The 19,755-nt window shown below is 58.2% G+C and overlaps 1 protein-coding gene across 1 annotated transcript in view; it reads left to right on the top strand.

Moving 5' to 3' along the window:
* Tead3 (TEA domain transcription factor 3) overlaps positions 1–19,755 on the top strand; it is a 20,162-nt gene extending 407 nt beyond the window's left edge. The window contains exons 2-15 of the mRNA XM_052744169.1: positions 4–230; positions 436–646; positions 10,286–10,537; positions 11,677–11,741; positions 14,937–14,999; positions 15,988–15,999; positions 16,459–16,596; positions 16,672–16,721; positions 17,105–17,166; positions 17,484–17,626; positions 17,750–17,923; positions 18,111–18,251; positions 18,329–18,481; positions 18,597–19,755. Coding sequence (XP_052600129.1) covers positions 4–230; positions 436–646; positions 10,286–10,537; positions 11,677–11,741; positions 14,937–14,999; positions 15,988–15,999; positions 16,459–16,596; positions 16,672–16,721; positions 17,105–17,166; positions 17,484–17,626; positions 17,750–17,923; positions 18,111–18,251; positions 18,329–18,481; positions 18,597–18,710 — 1,805 coding nt within the window. The 3' untranslated portion in view covers positions 18,711–19,755. The remainder of the gene's footprint in view (positions 1–3; positions 231–435; positions 647–10,285; positions 10,538–11,676; positions 11,742–14,936; positions 15,000–15,987; positions 16,000–16,458; positions 16,597–16,671; positions 16,722–17,104; positions 17,167–17,483; positions 17,627–17,749; positions 17,924–18,110; positions 18,252–18,328; positions 18,482–18,596) is intronic.

The raw sequence follows: 19,755 nt of genomic DNA, 5'->3' as shown, positions 1-19,755 counted from the left end.
CAGTGAGGGGGCGGGCTCTCGGTGGGAGGGGCGCTGCAGAGGCCTGGGCTGCGGAGGACCGGGAGTGGAAGGGTGGGGAGCCCCGAGACCCCGTGCGTGCTCGGGCGCCGCTTGGATGCGCGGGACGCGGCTCCCCAGGACCCCCGACACCTCCAGGAGTCCGGCCCAGGGGGCCGAGCTCCACTCTTGGCTCCGCCCCAGGCCTGATCCCCAAGATTCAGCGGGAGGGGGTAGTTTAGGGAGGTGGGGACTCTGAGATGGCGAGCGAGAACTGGGGTGCGCGGGAAGGTGAATCCGCAGTGACGGGCGTTCTTGGGGCTGGGTGGTCAGAGAGACCGCAGGCCGGGGCCCCGCCTTAGACCACGCCCCCAACCAGCACCGCCCACCCACGGCCCCGCCCAGCGCCGGCCCCGCCCACAGGCCCCGCCCCTCTAGCCCGCAGCCCCCACCCCCCGCCCGGCTCCTCAACACAAACTTTCCGTCCCGCTCGCTCCCTCCTCCGCGCCCAGCACCTCCCGCTCCGGCCCGGCTCATTCCGTGCATTCCGGCCATCCCCCTGCCCACGACCCCCCTTCCCAGCCCCCCTCGCTACTCCCTCGGGCCCGGAGGAACGGCCCGGCGGAGCGCCCCCCGGAGCTCGGAGCAGGTAAGCCCGGGGGACGCAACTCGGAGGCCTCGCGCGCGGAGGTGACTGCTCGGGTGGCTTCTGGATGGCGGGGACGCGGGACACTCTGGGGGCTCTGAGCTATTGTCCAGCCTGCGCCCCAGCCCAAGACTTGGGTGCCGGGAAGTTTGGAGGGAAGGGGGGAGACGCTCTCCGGGAAGCCCCGCCCACCCCCCACCCCCCCGCGCCCCGGAGGCTGGGAAGCCCGGAGTGTCCCGGGTGCCCGGGCCTGGCCCCGCCGTGTGCCGGGGTGTGCGCCCGGAGCCGCGGGCTAGGAGGGCCTGCCGCCGGGACTCGTATCCGGGGCGCCCTTTGGACTCCGGGAGCCCGCGGGCCCCGGGCTCCACGCAGGCCTTGGCCAGGGCGCGTCGGTGTGAGCGCTGCTCGCCGCTGCGCTGGGACCCGGCCGGGCGTCGGGAAGCCACACCGCGAGCCCCGAGCGTGCGTGTGCGCACCCAAGGGGGACGCCTGTCCCCTCCAGTTCTGCGGCCCACGTCAGGGAGAGGGCTTCAGAGTCCCAGCCCCGAGCTCCAGGAGCCTCGCTCGGGACGCGGCTTCACTTGGGGCCTTCTCCGCACTTCTCCGGAGAACTCGTTAAGGCAATTGAGGGCATCTGGTTTTCCCTTCCCACTCGGGTCCTCTCCATTGTCTGTCACGTCTTTATTCCTTCTTGGGAAGGGAGGCCGGAGTGCTGGTGTGGATCTGTTTTCTAGCCCCAGCAGGCCCTGGGGCAGTGTCACTGAAGCCCCTACTCTACCCCCACCCCCCATAGGGGCCCTGATTGAGGGCTTCGATTCTTAAAGAGCAAGAGGGAACGAGGTCCGGGCCCGGGCTTCTCGGGGCCTGTGTCCCGAGCTCTCCAGGTAGGGGCAGAACCAAGGCAGGCCTGGACTTGTAGCCCAGCCGGGAGGATGGGGGTGGGGGCTGGACACAGCTCTGAGGGGCTGGTGTCCATGGTGGCTCCGTGTATTCGCGCTCCCCTGGTCTGGTTCTGTGTACACAGGGTTCCGCCTCAGTGCTGGGGTCTGGGACACCCTCCGGCGGGGGGTTGCTGTCGCCTGGGGCCGGGAGGGAAAGCAGATTGAAGCTGGAGGTTTAGGGAGACTATGGCTCTGCCCTTCCTAGCCCCCGGACCTCCCTCGGAGACTCCCTTCTCCACACGTCTTCCGATCACTTGTTAAAGCCATTGAGGGCGGCTGGTTTTCCTTTCCCACTCGGGTCTTCTCATTGTCCGTCATGCTTTTTTATTCTTTCATGGGAAGGACGTCTACTCACCCTAGTGTGGCCAAGAGTAGACATGATGGCTGGATACCCCTCCTCAGGGAGGGGCTGGAAGCCAGGCCTTCCCCACCCCCAGGGAGGGAGCTGTAATTAATGCTAATTAGCACTTTGGGGCTGGGGATGGTGGAACAGAATGGTCAGTGGTTGGCAGGAGATCTTTGAGTGTGTGCACACACACGTAGGTGAGTGTCTATCCAGAGCTCTGCACCCACCAACACTGTGAATTTTTGCACCCTATCCTGTTATGCTGTCTGGAGAAGGGACAACTCAGCTGAGGTCAGGGAGACAGGTCTCTGTCCCCTGTTGGGCCAGCTGTGTTGGTGGCTCCTCAGGTGCCTAATCCCTGAGCCCCCGCAGAGGCTTGTCCTGTCTGGCTTCAGCCTCCTCTCATCATGGAAACTGAACCTGGAGGGGTCTTGAGAGGTGGGTGGGTGGCCCCAGATGGTGCAAAGAAGCGGGCAATAAAGTCTTGGGGGGTGTAGTTAAAGGATGGATGAGAGGTAGCCGAAGAGGGGTGAAAAAACAGGGAGGCTGTGGAGTTGGGGGTGCTTGCCCTTGTAAGTGGGGTTCAGAGGCCACTGGATGGCTGGCTACCCCCATCTTCAGTCCCAGAACCTTTCAGGGCCCCCTGGGGCTCCGTATAGGAGCTTACTGGAACGGAAGCCACCAGTCCTATCCTCAGTGGATGCAGAGGTGCTGAGGGTCGGAGGGTGGACTCCTGCTGGAGGAACCAGGAGGTCCCAGCCCTGTCGCCCGTGGGTCACAGGAGCTGCGAGCAGCCCTGGGACCCCAGCCCGAGCCTCTCTGGTTAGAGCTGGGGATCATCGGCAGGTTGCTGCGGTCCCTGTGAGCACGGCAGGTGCTACCTGTCTCCAGGCCCGGAATCCAGACCCAGATCCCCAAAGCCTCAGCGCTTGGGCTTTCCTCGAATGCCGATTGTTTCCTGGACTCCCTGCCAGGCCTGACAGGACAGGAAGTGATAGAGGGAAATGAGAGTGCGGCTGTGTGGGGCTGGGTTTGAGCAGACCAGAGGAGCGAGAGGGGTCATCTGTGGGGGACACACTGTGCAGTGGGTGTGTGTGGGAAAGGACCCAGAAACAGACTTGGTGACCATACGTGAGGAAAGCTGTCTGTGGCGGCGACGTGTGTGAGAGCCGCCGTGATGTTCTCCATCCTCATGGTCGTGAGAGAAACTGAGAGCTTGGGCTGGTGAGATGGCTCTCCCTGGGGGTAGAAGGGTGCTTGTCGCCAAGCTTGCTGATCTGTGTTCAGTGTCAGGGCCCACACGGTGGAGAGAGAGCCCATGAGAATCAGGTGTGTAAGTTGGTTGGGGAGTGGGATTTCTGTGTGTGTGTGTGTGTGTGTGTGTGTGTGTGTCTGAGTGTGTCTGAGAAGCTGCCTAGGTGACTTTTTTTTTTTTTTCCCGGAGCTGAGGACCGAACCCAGGGCCTTGTGCTTGCTAGGCAAGCGCTCTACCACTGAGCTAAATCCCCAACACCCGAGACCCGAGGTGACTTTCTGTTGTCAGGCATCACACTGGGGTAATCGCTAAGGAAACTGTGAATCTGCCTGTGGCACTGGCAGTGTGAGGGACAGGTGATGCTATGATGCTATGTGAGGGGTATTCCATGTGACCTGTCATGCCATGGTGTGGCCACTTCTCTTGCCAGTTGTGAAATGAGTGAGGTGGCTCTGGGTTTGTCTGCGTGACTGTTGATGACACTGTACACGGGTACAATGACAGGATCCACCGCCACTGATGTGTGTGAGGGTGCCGTGGGTGCTGAGGAGCTGAGCGCGATATTTGCATCCAGTTGTAAGTGAAGGCAGCCTGGGAGAGACAGCCAGTCTGTGGCGCCCTGTGTGAGAAACTGGGGTGTGACTGAGACTGACGCCGTGGGTGGTCACTGTCTCAGCTTGTGTGGGTGACATCCTCAGGGCTATGCCACACAGGGTGTGGGGGCCTGTGACCCTAATGCATGTGGCATCTATCTGGAAGGCCTTGAAAAAGATACTGTAAAGCTGGACGGTGGTGGCGCACACCTTTAATCCCAGCACTTAGGAGGCAGAGGCAGACGGATCTCTGTGTTTTCAAGGCCAACCTGGTCTACAGAGCGAGATCCAGGACAGCCAGGGCTACATGTCTCAAAAAAAAAAAAAAAAAAAAATACTGTGAAAGAGAAGGCATGCATGCCCAGTGGAATCCCAGCACTAGGGAGGCTGAGTGAGGCATGGGTTCAAGGCTAGCCAGGGCTATACATGAGACTCAATCTCCGATAGAGAGAGAAATGAAAAGGTCTAACGTGTAGATGTGATGATGTGTATGTATTTATTTTCATTCACACTTGCAACCCCAACACTTAAGAGGCTGAGGTGTGAGGATGGTTGAGTTCAAGGCCAGTCAGAACTACAAAGTAAGACCTTTTATCAAAACCCAATAAGGAAAAAAAAAGTGGTTAAAATGATCAATTTTTGTTATAATACACATAATCCTTACTTGAATTTTTCCTCACACTTGTAAACCCCAACACTTGCGAGTACCACAAGTTTGAGAGGGGCCTAGGTTACAGGCATGAAGACCTGAAGACCTGCTTTCATAAAGGGGTGGTGGGGTCCCTGAGATGGCTCGGTGGGAAAAGGTGCTTGCTGCCAAGCCTGGTGTCCTGGGTTTGATCTTCGGAACCTATGTGGTGTGGAGGGAGGGTGGAAAGACTGCCTTCCACACGTGCACTGTGGCGCTGTGGCCTATGCACACGCACGTGCGCGCACACACAAACAAATAACACTATGAATATATGTGAACACACACACACACACACACACACACATATATATATTATATATATATATATATATATATAATATATATACACACACACATACTTAAAACACAGGAGGTACGGGCCAGTGGTGCCACACACCTTTGATCCCAGCACTCAGGAGGCAGAGGCAGATGGATCTCTGTGAGTTCAAGGCCAGCCTGGTCTACAGAGCGAGATCCAAGACAGCCAGGGATACACAGAGAACCCTGTCTTGAAAAAACCAAAAGAAAACAAACAAAACACAGGAGGCCACACCGTACTGTGGTTTCTGCCTCCTGTGACCCTGGAGAGGCAAGGTGGAAGCCTGTGTGCTTCTGGAGGACACTAAGACCAGATGACATCGCTGATTGCTGGCCGCCCAGTGGGTGATTTGGGGTGGGGGTGGATTGCCACATGTTACCTGAGCTCTGTGGGACCCCAGTTCCTTAGGTTATCCCTCAGCCTAACCCTGGATCTCTCAGGTTCCCGATACACAAAAAGACCCTGCAGAGTGGCACAGAGGTTGGGAGGCATTCTGGGATCGGTCAGCTCCGTCTGCGGGAGGCTTGGGGGTTCTGAGGAGGGGGCTGTTCCTGGCCGGGGCTCCTCGGGGTGGTGGAGAGGGGCGGGGACCGTGGTTCTCAAATTGGAAGCACATTAGTTGAGCCGGAGAGGGGAGGCACGGCTCCTCCAGTGGGCCTGTAAATTACTCCCTCCTGTAGAGAAGGGGAGCGGGTCCTCCCTCCCCAGCCTGGCAGGGTGTGGCTACTTGGCCGGTCCCTCCTGGGTCCTTAGACTGGAGGTGGGGGAGGCATAGAGCATCCCTACCCCCTCCCCTGGCCCATTCTGGTCCTAACCAGAGCTTGGCCACTTGTAGGGTGGGAGCCTCTGGCAGCTGGAGAACAGCTGGCTGCTGTGGGGGTGGGGTGGAGGGAAGAAAGGCTAGGGGGTGGGGAGGCCCAGCGGGCCCTTCCCCGCGCTGCCTCCCTGTCAGCCCCGCCCGCGGTGGAGCGCAGGGGAGCACTGATTTGCCCGCCTTGGCTTATGGCTCCTGGAAGTGAGCACTTGAGGGCAGTGGTCTCTGCAGGGCAGGGAGCCGCAGGGCCCAGCTCAGCTCCTGCGCCCCGGGAAGCCGCCAAGTGCCACCTGACCACGTGCCTTGTCTCTGCTGTGCCCGTACCAGGGCACCAGCCCTCGGCCCCGGCTTGGCCTTCCCCCTTCGGAGGGAGCCACAGGGCCTTTGCAGCTGCCCAACTCTGGCCTCCATTCAGAGCGGTCTGGCCAGTTCTGCCCGTAGATCTGGCCCCAGGGCTGGGAGTGGGCAGCCAGGGCCCCTTATCTCCTTGGGCCTCCCGGCCCCCTTCCTCGTCACTGGCCCAAGGCACCTTCTGACCCCCGGGGCTGAGGGTCTGGAGAAGGGAGGAGGCAGGTGTGACTGTTCTGCAGGCTAAGGGTGAGGTGTGGAAGCCTCGGGAAAGCTAAAGCCATCCAGAAAACTCCGGCTGGAGGGAGAGGGTCTGTGGGGGGAGGAGCCGCCAGGCCCGGTCCCTCCCGCCTCTCTCTGGGTTCTGTCCTTCCTCTGCTCTCGGCCCTGACTTCCTCTGCAGTGTCCTTGCCTCTTCCCCTGGGTGCTGTGGACCCATCCCTGGGTCTTCTCCCTCCCACCCCAGATGAGAGTCCCCGTCTGGCTGCCCCGGGAGCGGGGTGTCTGGCACTAGCTGGTCTCTGAGCTCTCCACAGTTCTCTCTGGTCTGAGCCTGCTGGCGACTCTTCTGGGGACACCCCCCCCCCCCGCCCCGCCTTTCTGTCTATGCGGCCCATCTCGCCCTCCATTCGCTGCCCCCTGTTCCTCTCAGAACACCGTCTGCAGGTGGAGGTTGTGTCTGGGAGCTACACTGTGTCCCCTCTTGACCCGCCCCTCGAAGCTCAGCCTCCTTCCTGTCTCCCAGGTGGTTCCAGGGTTTGGGGGTGAGCACCCACACTCCAGGCACTGTCTTCATCCACCATGGTGACCCGGGAGGGCAGCAGTGGTCACCCCAGTAGTCTCCCACACCTCCTGAGGTGTGTCTTCTCGGGATGACGTCGGCAGAGGAGACCCCTTCCTCCAGCATCTGCCCATGCTGGGCAGTGGAGAGCCTTGCAGGAAGGTGCTTCGGTGTGAGGCTGTTTGGGGGTTCCACCTATGCCACTCGTGGGTACTCTGCCCTCCGGGGTGTGTCTCTAGAACTAACTGTCAGTCCTGCAGGTGCCCAGGAGCCGTGTAGACTGTGTGTGTGTGTGTGTTAGGGTCCCTACTCCTTGACACCCCTCACCCCAATGCCCTTCCCCCTCCCCAACTGCCCGATCGCAGTCAGGGGCTGCCCCGCCCCCAGTCTGTCCCAGCTCCCCGGCTGCTCTGTTCGCCATATTTGGCCACATGCTCCCGCGGGGGCGGGGCAGGACTGACATCACCCAGGAGGGGGGCATGGTTTGGATGAGGGGGAGACAGCCAGAGACTTGGGGGAGGCCAGCAAGTTTCTTCAGAAGTCGGGCTGCCAGGTCCCCTGGGCACTGAGCCTGGCTGTTCCATCGGAGGCTGAGGGCCCAGGGGTCCTATCTCAGGGTGTGTCCTCTGACCCTTCAGCTGGTCTGACAGCTCCATGGCAGCGTCAGACCGATACCTGGGGAGGCAAAGACCACCAACTGCTCCTCCAGTGTCCCCTCCCCCAGCTAGCACGGCACCTTGCCCCCTTCCGACTGTAAACGGAATAGAGGGGTTACAGACCTAGACAGTTCCTGTGGTGGGGAGCAGGCTGGGGGTAGGGGTGTCTGCCTCCGGCTGCCCACTGACCACTGAGAGAGACTCCTGGGTGTCTTGGAAGCCACCAGAAAGGCTGGTCTTGTGCAGTGGTGTGGGGCACTTGAAGTTGTTACAGCCACTTGAGCTGAGGGGGCTCAGTGGCCTGGACCTCGGTTTCCTATCCAAGTGGTGGGTTTCACTGCCTTTTCCCTGTCTACATGGTCAGGAAGTGGGCAGCAAGGGCCTCTCTTCTCCCCATGTACCTGCCCCCCTAGTCCCCATCTCTGCCACTGACCAGTAACTCTGTTCAAAACCCAGCTCTCTGACTTACTTGCTGTGTGTCTTGGGGAAGTTGTTTAACTTCTCTGTTCCTTGGCTTTTCTCATGTAATAAGTAGGGTTAATAACGGTACCCCAGGGGCTGAGAGATGGCTCAGCAGTTGAGAGCACTGGCTGCTCTTCAGGAGGACCCAGGTTCATTTCCTAGCACCCACACGGCAGCTCACAACTGTCTGTAACTCCAGCTCCAGAGAGATCCAGCATCCTCACTCAGAGATGCACGCAGGCAAAACACCAATGCGCGTAAACTAGAGATAAATAAATTATTAAAAAATAGTACCCCAAAGGGTTCCTATGAAGACTGAATGAGTCATTGTATAAAATTCCCAAACCACACCTGGCATGTGGCAGGTGCCACTGTTGGAAATATTAAGTCTAAACCTGACATCTAGAGCTGTGTACAGTTGCATATATATGCTTGATATCCTACCACCTGGGAGGCTGAGACAGGTGGATGGCCAGCTTGGGCTACATGGTGAGACCTATCTCTAACATAGATGTAAAATGATCTCCAAGCTCATCATTTATTTGTTCAGACACTGCCATGTATATATAGAGAGATACAGATACACATACATAGATATAGATATCTGGTCTCCCAGTGTAGCTCTGGCTGACCTGGGAACTCACCGAGTTCTGCCTGCCTCTGCTTCCTGAGTGCTGGCATTAAAGGTGTGCGCCACCACACTGGCAGATACTTTCTGTTCTTGCTTACCCAGAGCGAAGTGCACCAAGGGCTGGAGGCCCCCAGAACTGACTTCAGCTCCCGGTGTTCTGGGGTTGCAGGAGGTGTGAGGTGAATCTGAGGCTGTGTTCTTGGGGACAGAAAGGATGCATGGAGCACGGGTGCCCATCTGCCATGTGGGCCAGGACAGGCCTGCCTGTGGGTGGTGAGGAGGTATGGGAACAGGAAGTGGATGGAGGAGGCTGGACAGGCGGAGGCAGGCTGCTGGCTGGACCTCCTAGCTGGCCTCTGCTGCTCTGTCCTGGCCACTCCCAGGGCAGTGCCTGGCCCATGCTCAGGTCCTCTGTGGAGGTTCTCTTCAGTTACCTGTGGAGAAGGTGAGAGCAGTCTCCTCTCACAGCAGGGGCCTCAGTAGGCCTGTGTTGGTGCTGGTACAGAGTGGGCAGTGAAGGCCCTGGCTAGAGGTCTCACCTCTCTGCCCCAGGAGGGCTGCAGACACATCAGTCCTTGCCTGAAGTCACTCTGCTTCGGAACTCCCCGGGCAGTCATGTGCCTGGGGAGCCTCAGCTTTCTTGCTATGAATAAGCATCCTCCCCGCCTGCCTGTGCGGAGACTGACCAGATATGCAGGTGCTGTGTGGGGGCGGCTCTCACACAGTCCAAGCTGGACCCAGTTGCTGTATGTAGCTGACAATGACCTTGAACTCTTGCCCAAGACTTCCAAGTCCTGAAGTTATTGGCTTATGCCATGCCCAGTTTTTTGTGTTTTGAGACAGGGTCTCCCTGTGTAGTCCAGATTGACCTTTGAAATTTGCGGTCAGCCTGCCTTAGCCTCCTGAATGCTGGGATTACAGGCAAACGCCATGCCTGGCAAACTAGCAATCCTCCTGCCTCGGCCTCCCAACTGCCTGATTACAGGTGTGCAGCACCTCTTGGTATATGCACTGTTACAGATGGTGACCAGGGAGCTCTCGCCCCTTCTACCTTTCTTACGATTGTGTGTGTGTGTGTGAGAGGGTGCTTGCCGGGGTCAGAGGACAGCTTGCGGGAGTTAAGTTGATCTTGCCACCATGTGAGTCCCAGGAACTGAGCTCAGGTCATCAGGCTTGGCAAATTCTCTCGCCATCTTGTTGGTCCATCTCTTTCTGGGGGAGGGGGGAGGTGGACCAAGGGAGGGCCAAGGTATCACAAATCCCAGGCTGCCCCCAGATGTGCTGGGTAGTGGAGGAGGCTGAACGCTGATCCTCCTGCCTCAGCCTTCCAAGTGCTGGGATTGCAGGGGTGCACCACCATACCCAGCTTCTATTGTGTTTTCAGTGTTTCCAGCCTGGCATTTTTAACCCTCATAACTCAAAGAGACCCTTTTTAGTTTTAAACTAGGGGTGTGTGTGTGTGTGTGTACACCTGCCGGGTACAGAGGTGTCAGGGTTCCCTGGAACTGGAGTGACAGGCAGTTGTTAGCTATCGGACATGGGTGCTGGGAATGGAACTGGGTCCTCCACTCTTAACCTCTGAGCCCTCTCTCCAGCCCTCCAAGGGACCACTTTGACTTTTTACAGGCCCCACGCGCAGAGAAGTAAACTAACTCAACTCGGCCAAGGGTCACACAGCTCTGCTCAGGCTTCACCTCTGCCGGCCTTTATCCGGCCTGGAGCACCTGCCCCTGGTGTGGGGAGCACTGGAGTGTGGCCGCTGGGTGGGAAAACCCTGCCCTAACCCTCCTCATCTGCTGCTCTAGGCTCAGGCCGTCCAGGGGGCTCAGGCCCAGAGCCCAGGGCAACCACCACAATAGCGTCCAACAGCTGGACCGCCAGCAGCAGCCCCGGGGAGGCCCGGGAGGATGGGTCCGAAGGCCTGGACAAGGCGCTGGACAACGATGCGGAGGGAGTGTGGAGCCCGGACATCGAGCAGAGCTTCCAGGAGGCCCTGGCCATCTACCCGCCCTGCGGCCGGCGCAAGATCATCCTGTCAGATGAGGGCAAGATGTACGGTGAGTGCGTGGGGCAGGCAGAGGTGGGCGTGGCCCCGCCCGCTGGCCCCGCCCCCTGCTCTCTGTCCCCTGCCAGACCGGTTGGTTGGGGGAGCCCTGGCCGCCTGCCCGGCGGGCGAGTCCGGGCGGGCTCGAGCTGCGTGTGTCTGGGGCCTCCTCCAGCTGCACCTCGCAAACAGGCTGGCCGCAGCCCACACGCGCCCCGCCTCTCCCCAGCCCTGCCGGCTGGAGGTTTCGGGGTGACTCAGGGGGCCAGGAAAACTGGGTCAGTCCAGTGAGCCTCTGAGCGCCTATGGCCTAGCGAGGCAGCACCAGACTCCCAACACCCGGGACTGAGGGGGTACCATAGGGAGAAGCAGAGAGATGGGAGCCCCACCCTCTGCAAGGCCGGTCCTTAATGCCTGAACCCCACTCTTGGGACAGGAAGATGTTCTAGGGTGCCTCCTGGGTGGGGCTGCCTGCCCACGTTGCACCCTCACCAATGGCAGGGCAGCCCCATGGGGTATTTTTAGACAAGGGGTTGGCAGGCAAGGAGGAGCAGAGGGGCCTGTTCTGTCATCACAGAGGAATTTGGGGAATGTGGCAGTTCTGGGGAGGAGAGGTTGGGGGGCTGAGTGCGCACCCTGGATGCTGACATACACCCTATGGTATGTATAGACAGCCTCCACCTTGCATAGCCTACTCCCCAAGTGGGCGTCTGGTGCTGAACAGAGCCCCTACCCCAAGACTCAGATGAGTGTGAGTGGGTGACACCATGTGGGTCATTGACATGAGGACCCAGTGACGACAGCTTGACCCAAGCTCCTAGCGTAAGAGACATGTTAAGGGCCTCCAGCTCCTGTCTTCCTTCACCAGAGAAGGGACGGCCTGGTTCAGGGTCTCCCATGATCAGGAGGAAGCCAGAGAGAACTGTTCACAGACAGGGGATGAGGGCTGAGACCCATCCACACCCCCAGCCTCTGAGCCTTGCTGGGAATGATGGCCATGCTGCCTGGGAAGCCTGTCAAGGCCCTTTTTCCTGTTGGCCGTGTGCAGGGGAGCCCTGAGTGAAGAGTGGTAGGGGTGGGGGTGGGGGGTGCCCAGCCTCCCCTTGGACCCTCCCTCTTCGCGGTCCTCATTGGCTGTCTCTCCCTGACCAGGTCGAAATGAGCTGATCGCCCGCTACATCAAACTGAGGACGGGCAAGACCAGGACGAGAAAACAGGTAGAGAGATGGTCCTGGCCCCTGCCACTCCACCCTTGGGTGTCGTGGGTTTAAGGACCACAGACTGGACCACAGGGCCTGCTCACCAGTCAGGAAGACGGGCATGTGCCCAGTGGGGTGGTCAGAAACAGCCAGTGTAGTCTTGCTGGGGTCGGCCTGGAGGAGGAACACCAGAACTGCCTTCGGAAGATGTGGGAGTTAACCAGGGAGGGGACCCTGCCGGCAGATCAGGCACGATACCAATCCCTACACCACAACATTGCCAAGTGATAAGGTTCACATCATTCAGCCCGACTGGCCATACAGCCGCTCAGAGCCTGCCTGTCCTCCCTTGTCTTAGGAGTTCTGGTGCTGTAATAAAGACAATGACCAGCTGGGTGGTGGTGGCCCACGCCTTTAGTCCCAGCACTCGGGAGGTAGAGGCCGATGGATCCCTGTGAGTTCGAGGCCAGCCTGGTCTACAAAGTGAGTTCCAGGACAGCCAGGACTTGTTACACAGAAAACCCTGTCTCAGGGGGAAAAAAAAAAAAAAGACCATGACCAAAAGCAACTTGGAAAGGATAGGGTGGTTTTGCCTTACACTTCCAAATAACAGTCCATCAGTGAGGGAAGTCAGGGCAGGAACCTGCAGGCAGGAACTGAAGCCGAGGCCATGGAGAAACGCTGCTTGCTGTTTCTTAGACTGTCCAGGACCACCTTCCCAGGGATGGCACTGTCCAGAGTGGGCCAGGCCCTCCCACATCAATCAAGAAAATGCACCACAGGCCAGTGTTGTTGGCATTTTCTCAGCTGAGGTTCCCTCTTCCCAAATGACTAGCTTGTGTCAAGTTGCCATACAACTAAGAAACTGGGGGAGGGAGTTTAGTGACCCCTATTTGGTCCATGAGCTAGAGGAGGTGGAGCCAGGAGCAGGTGGTGCTGAGGAGGAAGGGTGGGAGCCCTGGTGGGGGGGGTCAAAGAGTGGGGGCAGTTGTGAGGGATGTGGCCCTGCAGCTGCCAGGGCAGTGGATCTGGGAGGCCAGCCAGGAGGTAGAGGCTGAGACTGCATCCACAGGATGGGGGAGTGCCAACAGCTGTGGGTGACCAGGCGAGTTGGATCTGGGGTACCTGAGAGATAAGCTCAACCCCCAGCCCTTCCAGGAGTGGGCACTCAGACTAAGCATCCACCTCCCCAGAGTGCTGAGTGTGCACAGACAAGCCCCTCCTGCCCTAATCTCATCCTGGGAAGGGGGAGCCCTAGGTTCCCTGTCTACTGTGGCATTTAGTAATGCCTGATCTGGGCCTCAGATCATTCCCTGGGCCTTCAGTACAGCTGGTCCCTGAGCTCAGGCTCCTGTACTCGGAGGGTCAATACCACCACCAACTCCACTATGTGGAGCAGCACGTGCCTGGACTCTCAACACTTGTAAGGCTGAAACAGGAGTTTCGTGAGTTTGAGGCCCCAGGATAGGATCTATCTCAGTCCTCCACCCCCAGACAACACAGACTCTGAGGTCAAGCCTCAGTTCTGACAGTCTGCCCGACCTGGGCCTAAGTTTGCTTCCCAGCCCGATTCCTTGGCCACTGTAAATTGATTGATCTGTGGACATCTAAACAGTTGAGTACACCTGCTGTCTTACAGCCACTGTGGTAAGCCACACCCATATTCTCAGGCACCTTTCTGGTCAGCCCTGGGAAGGGGCTGACGGTAAGTTCAGACTGAGTCCACCTGGCCACATGTCCTGCCTCATTCTGACCCAGCATTGCACCTACTCCTGGCTAGGCTGTCCACACAGGACAACGCAGCCATCTGGGGACTGGTGCCCAGATCTCCTGTCCCTTGTAGTGGTAGCACTCCCTCTCATTGAACTATGTAGCCCAGGCTGGCCTGGAACTCACAGAGCTCCACCTACCTCTGCCTCCCAAGTGCTGGGATCAAAGGTGTATGCCACCATACCCAGCACAATGCCTCCATATTAACCAGACAGCTAAATACCAAGTTGGGAGTAAGCTCCCTGTGAGCTCCAGCTGTCAGAGCTGGCCCTGCCTGGGCAGGTGGTCCCCACTTAAGGGTCTGAAGGAATCCTGGGAGGATAGCTTGCTGATGAAGCTGAGTCTCTCTGGGCTTTGATAGGGCCATCTGAAAGTCGGACTTGCTTCAAAGACCAAAGGAGTTGGGCTTACGAAGCTTGGAAAACATCAGCACGTGTGTTTGGTGGCCATCAGTATTGCCAGGAAAGAGGGAGCCTCTGCTGGGACTCCAGAGCAGGGGCCTGTCAGAGGGACGCCCAGCTAGGGGGGTGTTACTGGGGTTCTCAAGTCCAGAGCGAAAAGAACAGTTTCTTTAGGGGAATAAAAAACTTCCAAAGAAAGCTCACAGCTGCTGCTGTTATTGCCCACGGAGCAGTGTTGATGGCATGTGGATCTGCAGCCTGTCATCAGTGTCCGAACTGTGCCAAGGGCTGTCATACAGGCTGGGCACTACAGGCCTAGGATTAGCTCAACTTTATCTTTCTTAGAGGCAGCAAGGTGCAGGGTGCTAGGAAAGAAATCCTTCAAATAAGAGCACCTACTGTGTGCATAAATCTGCCCATATCTGTCCATGGATAGGCATGCCTGTGTGGTTCCAAAGAAGCTGAAGGAGGAAGGCAGGGGAGGGCCAGGCTGAGAACCAGGGTAGACAGACAGGTTGGAGAGATCTGATAGAAGCTTTGCAAGCCTTTAATCCCAGCATTTGGGAGGCAGGGGCAGGTGGATTTCTGTGATTTCAAGGACAGCCAAGGCTACAAAGTGAGACCCTGTCACCCCCTTACCCCCCAAAAAAAGCAGCTGTGGCTTCCGTGTACATCTAATACTAGGAGGAGCCACGGCTAGCCTGTGTGGTGTCCTCAGAGGTGGGATTCCTGAGGAAAGACCCACCCACTTCCTTTGGGTCAGGTGCAGCCCTTGCTTGAGCATAGAGCAGATCATGGACTGGGGGGCTGTTCTGCGAACATCTGACACAGCAGTGCACAGTGGTCCTTGAAGCCACTGTGCGCTCTTAATTCAAGGCCAAGAAGAAACAGTTGACAGTACCAATAGGCACGGACCCACTGAGATGCCCAAGTTCTCCCCTTGGACCCTGGTCCCCCAGAGATGAGGGCTGGGGTGCTCCCTCCACCCTGGCCATGCCTCCTCACCATCTGTTTTCCTTTGTGGTGGGGCACACCCCTGTAGGTGTCCAGCCACATCCAGGTTCTAGCTCGGAAGAAGGTTCGGGAATACCAGGTTGGCATCAAGGTACGTTGGGTGCCTGGCAGGGCCTCCAGCCCTTGCTGGGCCTCTTCTGTGGCGCCTCACCCATTCTGCACGCTGCAGGCCTTGGCCTCGGCCGGCTCTCCAGCCCACTGTACCTCTCTCTGGCTCGAGCTGTCTTCCTCGCCTCCCTCTCCTCCCTCTCCTCTGTCCTTTGCTCTCTCTCTCTTTCCCTACAGGTCTCTAGTCACTTGCAGGTTCTAGCCAGGAGGAAATCTCAGGAGATTCAGTCCAAGCTGAAGGTATGGGTCCTGCCACTTGGCCGAGCTCTGCCCAGAACAGGGCTGAGGAACTGAGGGGCTGAGACACACAAGTGACAGCAGTGAGTTTGAAGGCCCCGAGGTGCCTGCTGTGGTGACACTTTAACCCCAGCACTCAGGCAGAAGCAGGCGGATCTGAGTTCCAGGACAGCCAGGGCTACACAGTGAGACTCTTGTCTCAAAAGACAAAAACAAGCCGTCAGGGTTCCCAGGCCACAGCCCCTGGTGACTGACTGGACAGCGGTGGCCAGCGTCCATCCCAGAGAGCGCTACTCCAGCTACTCCAGCCTGCCTCTCCTCTGTCCCCCTGCTCTTTTTCCTGACTGTTGCTTGCTAATGGCCTGGGGATGTGGAGGATGTGAAGGGTGTTGGCTGCAGCTCAGCAGGGGTGGGCTGAGAGCTCCTGACTGAGGGAGCGCTTCAGTCTGCGGTTCAGGATCTCCCTGTCCCTCCCTGCCTCTAAAGCTTCCAAGCCGATGCTCAGTTCTAGGAGGGACAGACTCATGGTCCTTTTTCTTCGTCCTCACCCTGCCAGGGCACCCCCTGGCTGACAAGCACTGCCTCTCAGGGTTGGGAGGGCACCCAGCTGCCTCTTGGCTTCCTTGGGAGCTGACAGCCAGGGCACGAGGTGGGGGTGGGTTGCAAAAGACCATGTTCCCTCCCCCCCAGAATCCTCACATGTATCTAATCCTCTGTCCCTTTCTCCTTCACAGGCCATGAACCTGGTAAGTGGCCCAGCGGCCCTGGGGAGGGGCCTGAGAGCACCTAGGTGACAGGAGCAGAGGGGTGGCGCAGTGGTGGCATGCTCACCAGGCACTTCCCACCCTCAGTGCAGTGCTCAACACAGAAACAAATCAAAGCTGCTGAATTAATCGTGGAGTGAATTTGCTTTCATAGAAAAGTCACAGATAATTGGAGTGTCCAGGAGGAGCGTTCAGTGTCTATGCAGACGCTGTGTGAGAGATTCGGGCACCCTGTATTTCAGTATATGAGAGAGCCCAAAACCAATTCCCTCAGGGATTGCAAGAGACCACTGACTGGGGCATAGAATAAAGTAGGGTTCCCTACTGTGGGCTGTGCCCAGAAAGGACAGAGAGACACCGGTACACTGGGGTCAGAGAGGTAGACACTACTGAATCCACTGTAGAGCTGGGCCCAGACCTCATGTGACCACTGTCCCCCAGGACCAGGTCTCCAAGGACAAAGCACTCCAAAGCATGGCGTCCATGTCATCTGCACAGATCGTCTCTGCCAGCGTCCTGCAGAACAAGTTCAGCCCGCCCTCCCCTTTGCCCCAGGCCGTCTTCTCCACCTCCTCAAGGGTATGGGGGGGCTGGGGGCTGGGGCTGGGGTGTGGCCAGGGTTCCTGAGTACTGAGGCCCTAGCTTTGTCCACAGTTCTGGAGTGGTCCCCCTCTGCTAGGACAACAGCCTGGACCGTCTCAGGAGTAAGTATTGCCCATGGATTCCCCAAGTCCTTCCCTCCTTCCTGAGCCCCGACTCTCACTGTCAACATCCCTGTATTTGTTTCCTACTTGGGAACCAACGGTAATGTCTGCGTACCACCAGGTAGTGAACAAAACTCAGGGTTCTTAGTTCTGAGAACATACTGACGGATTCAGTGAATAGCTTTTTAAGGGGAGTGTACCCACCCACCAGCTGTGGGATGCAGCTGCTGCCATCAGAGTTAAAACGTGGAGGGAACAAAAAGGTGGTGGGCTAGCCTGTGAGCATGCACTTTGAGGCATCAGCTGAGGGGATGCAGGGGAGGGAGGGACTGGGCAGATGAAGGGTGCCGAGGACCTCTAACTCACCATATTCCTGTCCGCAGCATCAAGCCCTTTGCCCAGCCTGCCTACCCCATCCAACCTCCCCTGCCACCGACGCTCACCAGTAAGTATCCTGCCAGGCCATCTAGTACCTCTGGTGTCTGCCCTTCTATGTGGGACCTGTATCTGTACCGGGGTGGGTGGCAGCCGTAGGGCTTTGATAAGTTTCTATTTATTCCCTGTAAAGAAAGAAATCAACATCTTCACAGAATTCCACTCTAGGTGATGGTATTTTAGTTTTCTGTGTGAACACACATTAATAGTGGCATGCAAAGACATCCTGTGACTACTACTACTGCACACCACCCCCCCTTGGAGAGTAAAGCCCAACCCTGCAGTCCACCACGCGTGGGCAGATGAGCTACATCTTTACCCTTTTAGGTTATGAGTCCCTGGCCCCGCTGCCCCCAGCCACTGCCTCCTCTGCCTCTGCGCCTGCGTGGCAGGACCGAACCATCGCCTCCTCCCGGCTACGCCTCCTGGAGTATTCTGCCTTCATGGAGGTGCAACGGGATCCTGACACGGTAATGTGGGGAGGGTGGGGAAACTGGCCTGTGAGGGAGCACCAAATGCGATCCTGGCAGTGGGGTCCTTGGGCCTGCAGCCTCCACCCCTCCAGGCTGACCCTGGTTCGGCCCTCCCCACAGTACAGCAAACACCTGTTTGTGCACATCGGCCAGACAAACCCTGCCTTCTCAGACCCACCCCTGGAGGCGGTGGATGTTCGCCAGATCTATGACAAGTTCCCTGAGAAGAAGGGGGGACTGAAGGAACTCTACGAGAAGGGGCCCCCAAACGCCTTCTTCCTTGTCAAGTTCTGGGTGAGGCTTCTTCTCCCAACCCAAGATGGGCAGCTCGCCCAGCTCCTTGCCTCTCTGCTCTCCTCCATGACCAGCGGGCCCCTGGGCGGGACCTGCAGGCCTCTGGGTAGGTGGGACTGGAGGCATGGAGGTGGGGAAGCCGGAGGCTGGCCTCTGGCCTCTGCAGCACTTGGTGTCCTCCCCACAGGCTGACCTCAACAGCACAGTTCAGGAGGGCCCTGGGGCCTTCTACGGGGTCAGCTCACAGTACAGCTCAGCCGACAGCATGACCATCAGTGTCTCCACCAAGGTGTGCTCCTTCGGCAAGCAGGTGGTAGAGAAAGTGGAGGTGAGCAGGGGGTCTGAGGAGGTGGGTGGCAGGCACAGGTCAGTGACACCCAGTGACACTACCGCCCCACTCTGCAGACTGAGTATGCCCGCCTAGAGAACGGCCGCTTCGTGTACCGCATCCACCGCTCACCCATGTGCGAGTACATGATCAACTTCATCCACAAGCTGAAGCATCTGCCTGAGAAGTACATGATGAATAGCGTGCTGGAGAACTTCACCATCCTGCAGGTGCGAGGCTGTCGGTGGCTCAGCCGGGATCAGGCTAGCTTGGAGAGGTCGGCCCAGCCACTGCCCCTGCTCTGCTGAGCCCCACTCGTTCTCTTCCTCCTCCCTGCCCCCACAGGTGGTCACAAGTCGGGACTCACAGGAGACCCTGCTCGTCATTGCTTTTGTCTTCGAAGTCTCCACCAGCGAGCATGGGGCACAACACCATGTCTACAAGCTTGTCAAAGACTAGCATACCTTTGATGTCCACAAGGATGCAAGATGGACTTCTTCCACACACCTGCCTGCCTGGTCTCCCAGGGTGTGGGTTGGGCAACTCACCTACCCATGGGTTTCAGGCTGGGACCCAGGCTGCCTCCCTGGCCCCAGCACACACGCTCCCTGCCACTGTTCTGCGCTTTACTGGAGTGAAGAGGGCTCCATGGTGATGTGGCCTTCCTGGGCATTGACCCACAGATGACCAGGCTCCACCTGGCCTCAAGTGACATCAGAGTTGGGGGATGGAAGACACCTGTGGGCTTAGTGCATGGTCTCTGGCCCCCAAGGGAGTGTGATGAGCAGGTGAGGGTAGATCGGAGACGACAGAGAGGCAGCTTGCAAGGCTGCCCTGGTACAAGGTGTCAAGTTGGAGGCTGGGTTAAGGAGAAGGGCCCACACTTTGTACCTTCTGGGCACCAGCCTGTTCCCAGGCCCCTTGCACAGCAAGATTGGGTCTTTTGATCAGACAAAGTGCCAAGATGGAGGTCCACACAAGTGGACAGAGCCGGAGCTTAGGTTTGGCTACCTCCCTAGAACAGGGCTGGCTACAGGGGAGGGGGCTGTGCTGGCAGAGCGGTACAGCTGAGCTGGAGGCTGAACAGGGTGCTGCCCTGTTCTCCCCAGCACAGCTACTAGGCACCCCTTCAGTGTCCCAAAGACAGGTGGCAGGGAACAGGAGGCTGGAACTTGAACAGACCTCGTCTTCCCCCCCTCCCCTGCTTTCTCCACACCCAGGCCCCTGAGGGTCAACTGGCCTGTCCCCAGGTCACCTGGGTATTTATGAGTTTCAAATGAAGTACTGTGCCCCTCCTCATCCTGCCCGAGCTTTCTGAAGGTCTTCACCGTTTGCATACTGCTCAGGCCACCTCCAAACCCCACCTAGGTTTTATAACATGTATTATATGTATTTTTGTGTATTTTTAAATCCAGCTGTGACAGGCTATGTCATAAACAGCTCAAGGCAGGGGCCCCTTAAGGTCTGGCTCTTGCTAAAAAAATTAAAAGCTGTTTCTGGGTCA

This window comes from Peromyscus californicus, unplaced genomic scaffold (genome assembly GCF_007827085.1).
Source record: "Peromyscus californicus insignis strain IS unplaced genomic scaffold, ASM782708v3 Scaffold_19__1_contigs__length_69161282, whole genome shotgun sequence".
Lineage (NCBI taxonomy): Eukaryota > Metazoa > Chordata > Mammalia > Rodentia > Cricetidae > Peromyscus > Peromyscus californicus.
This window is presented reverse-complemented; position numbering and strand designations above follow the sequence as displayed.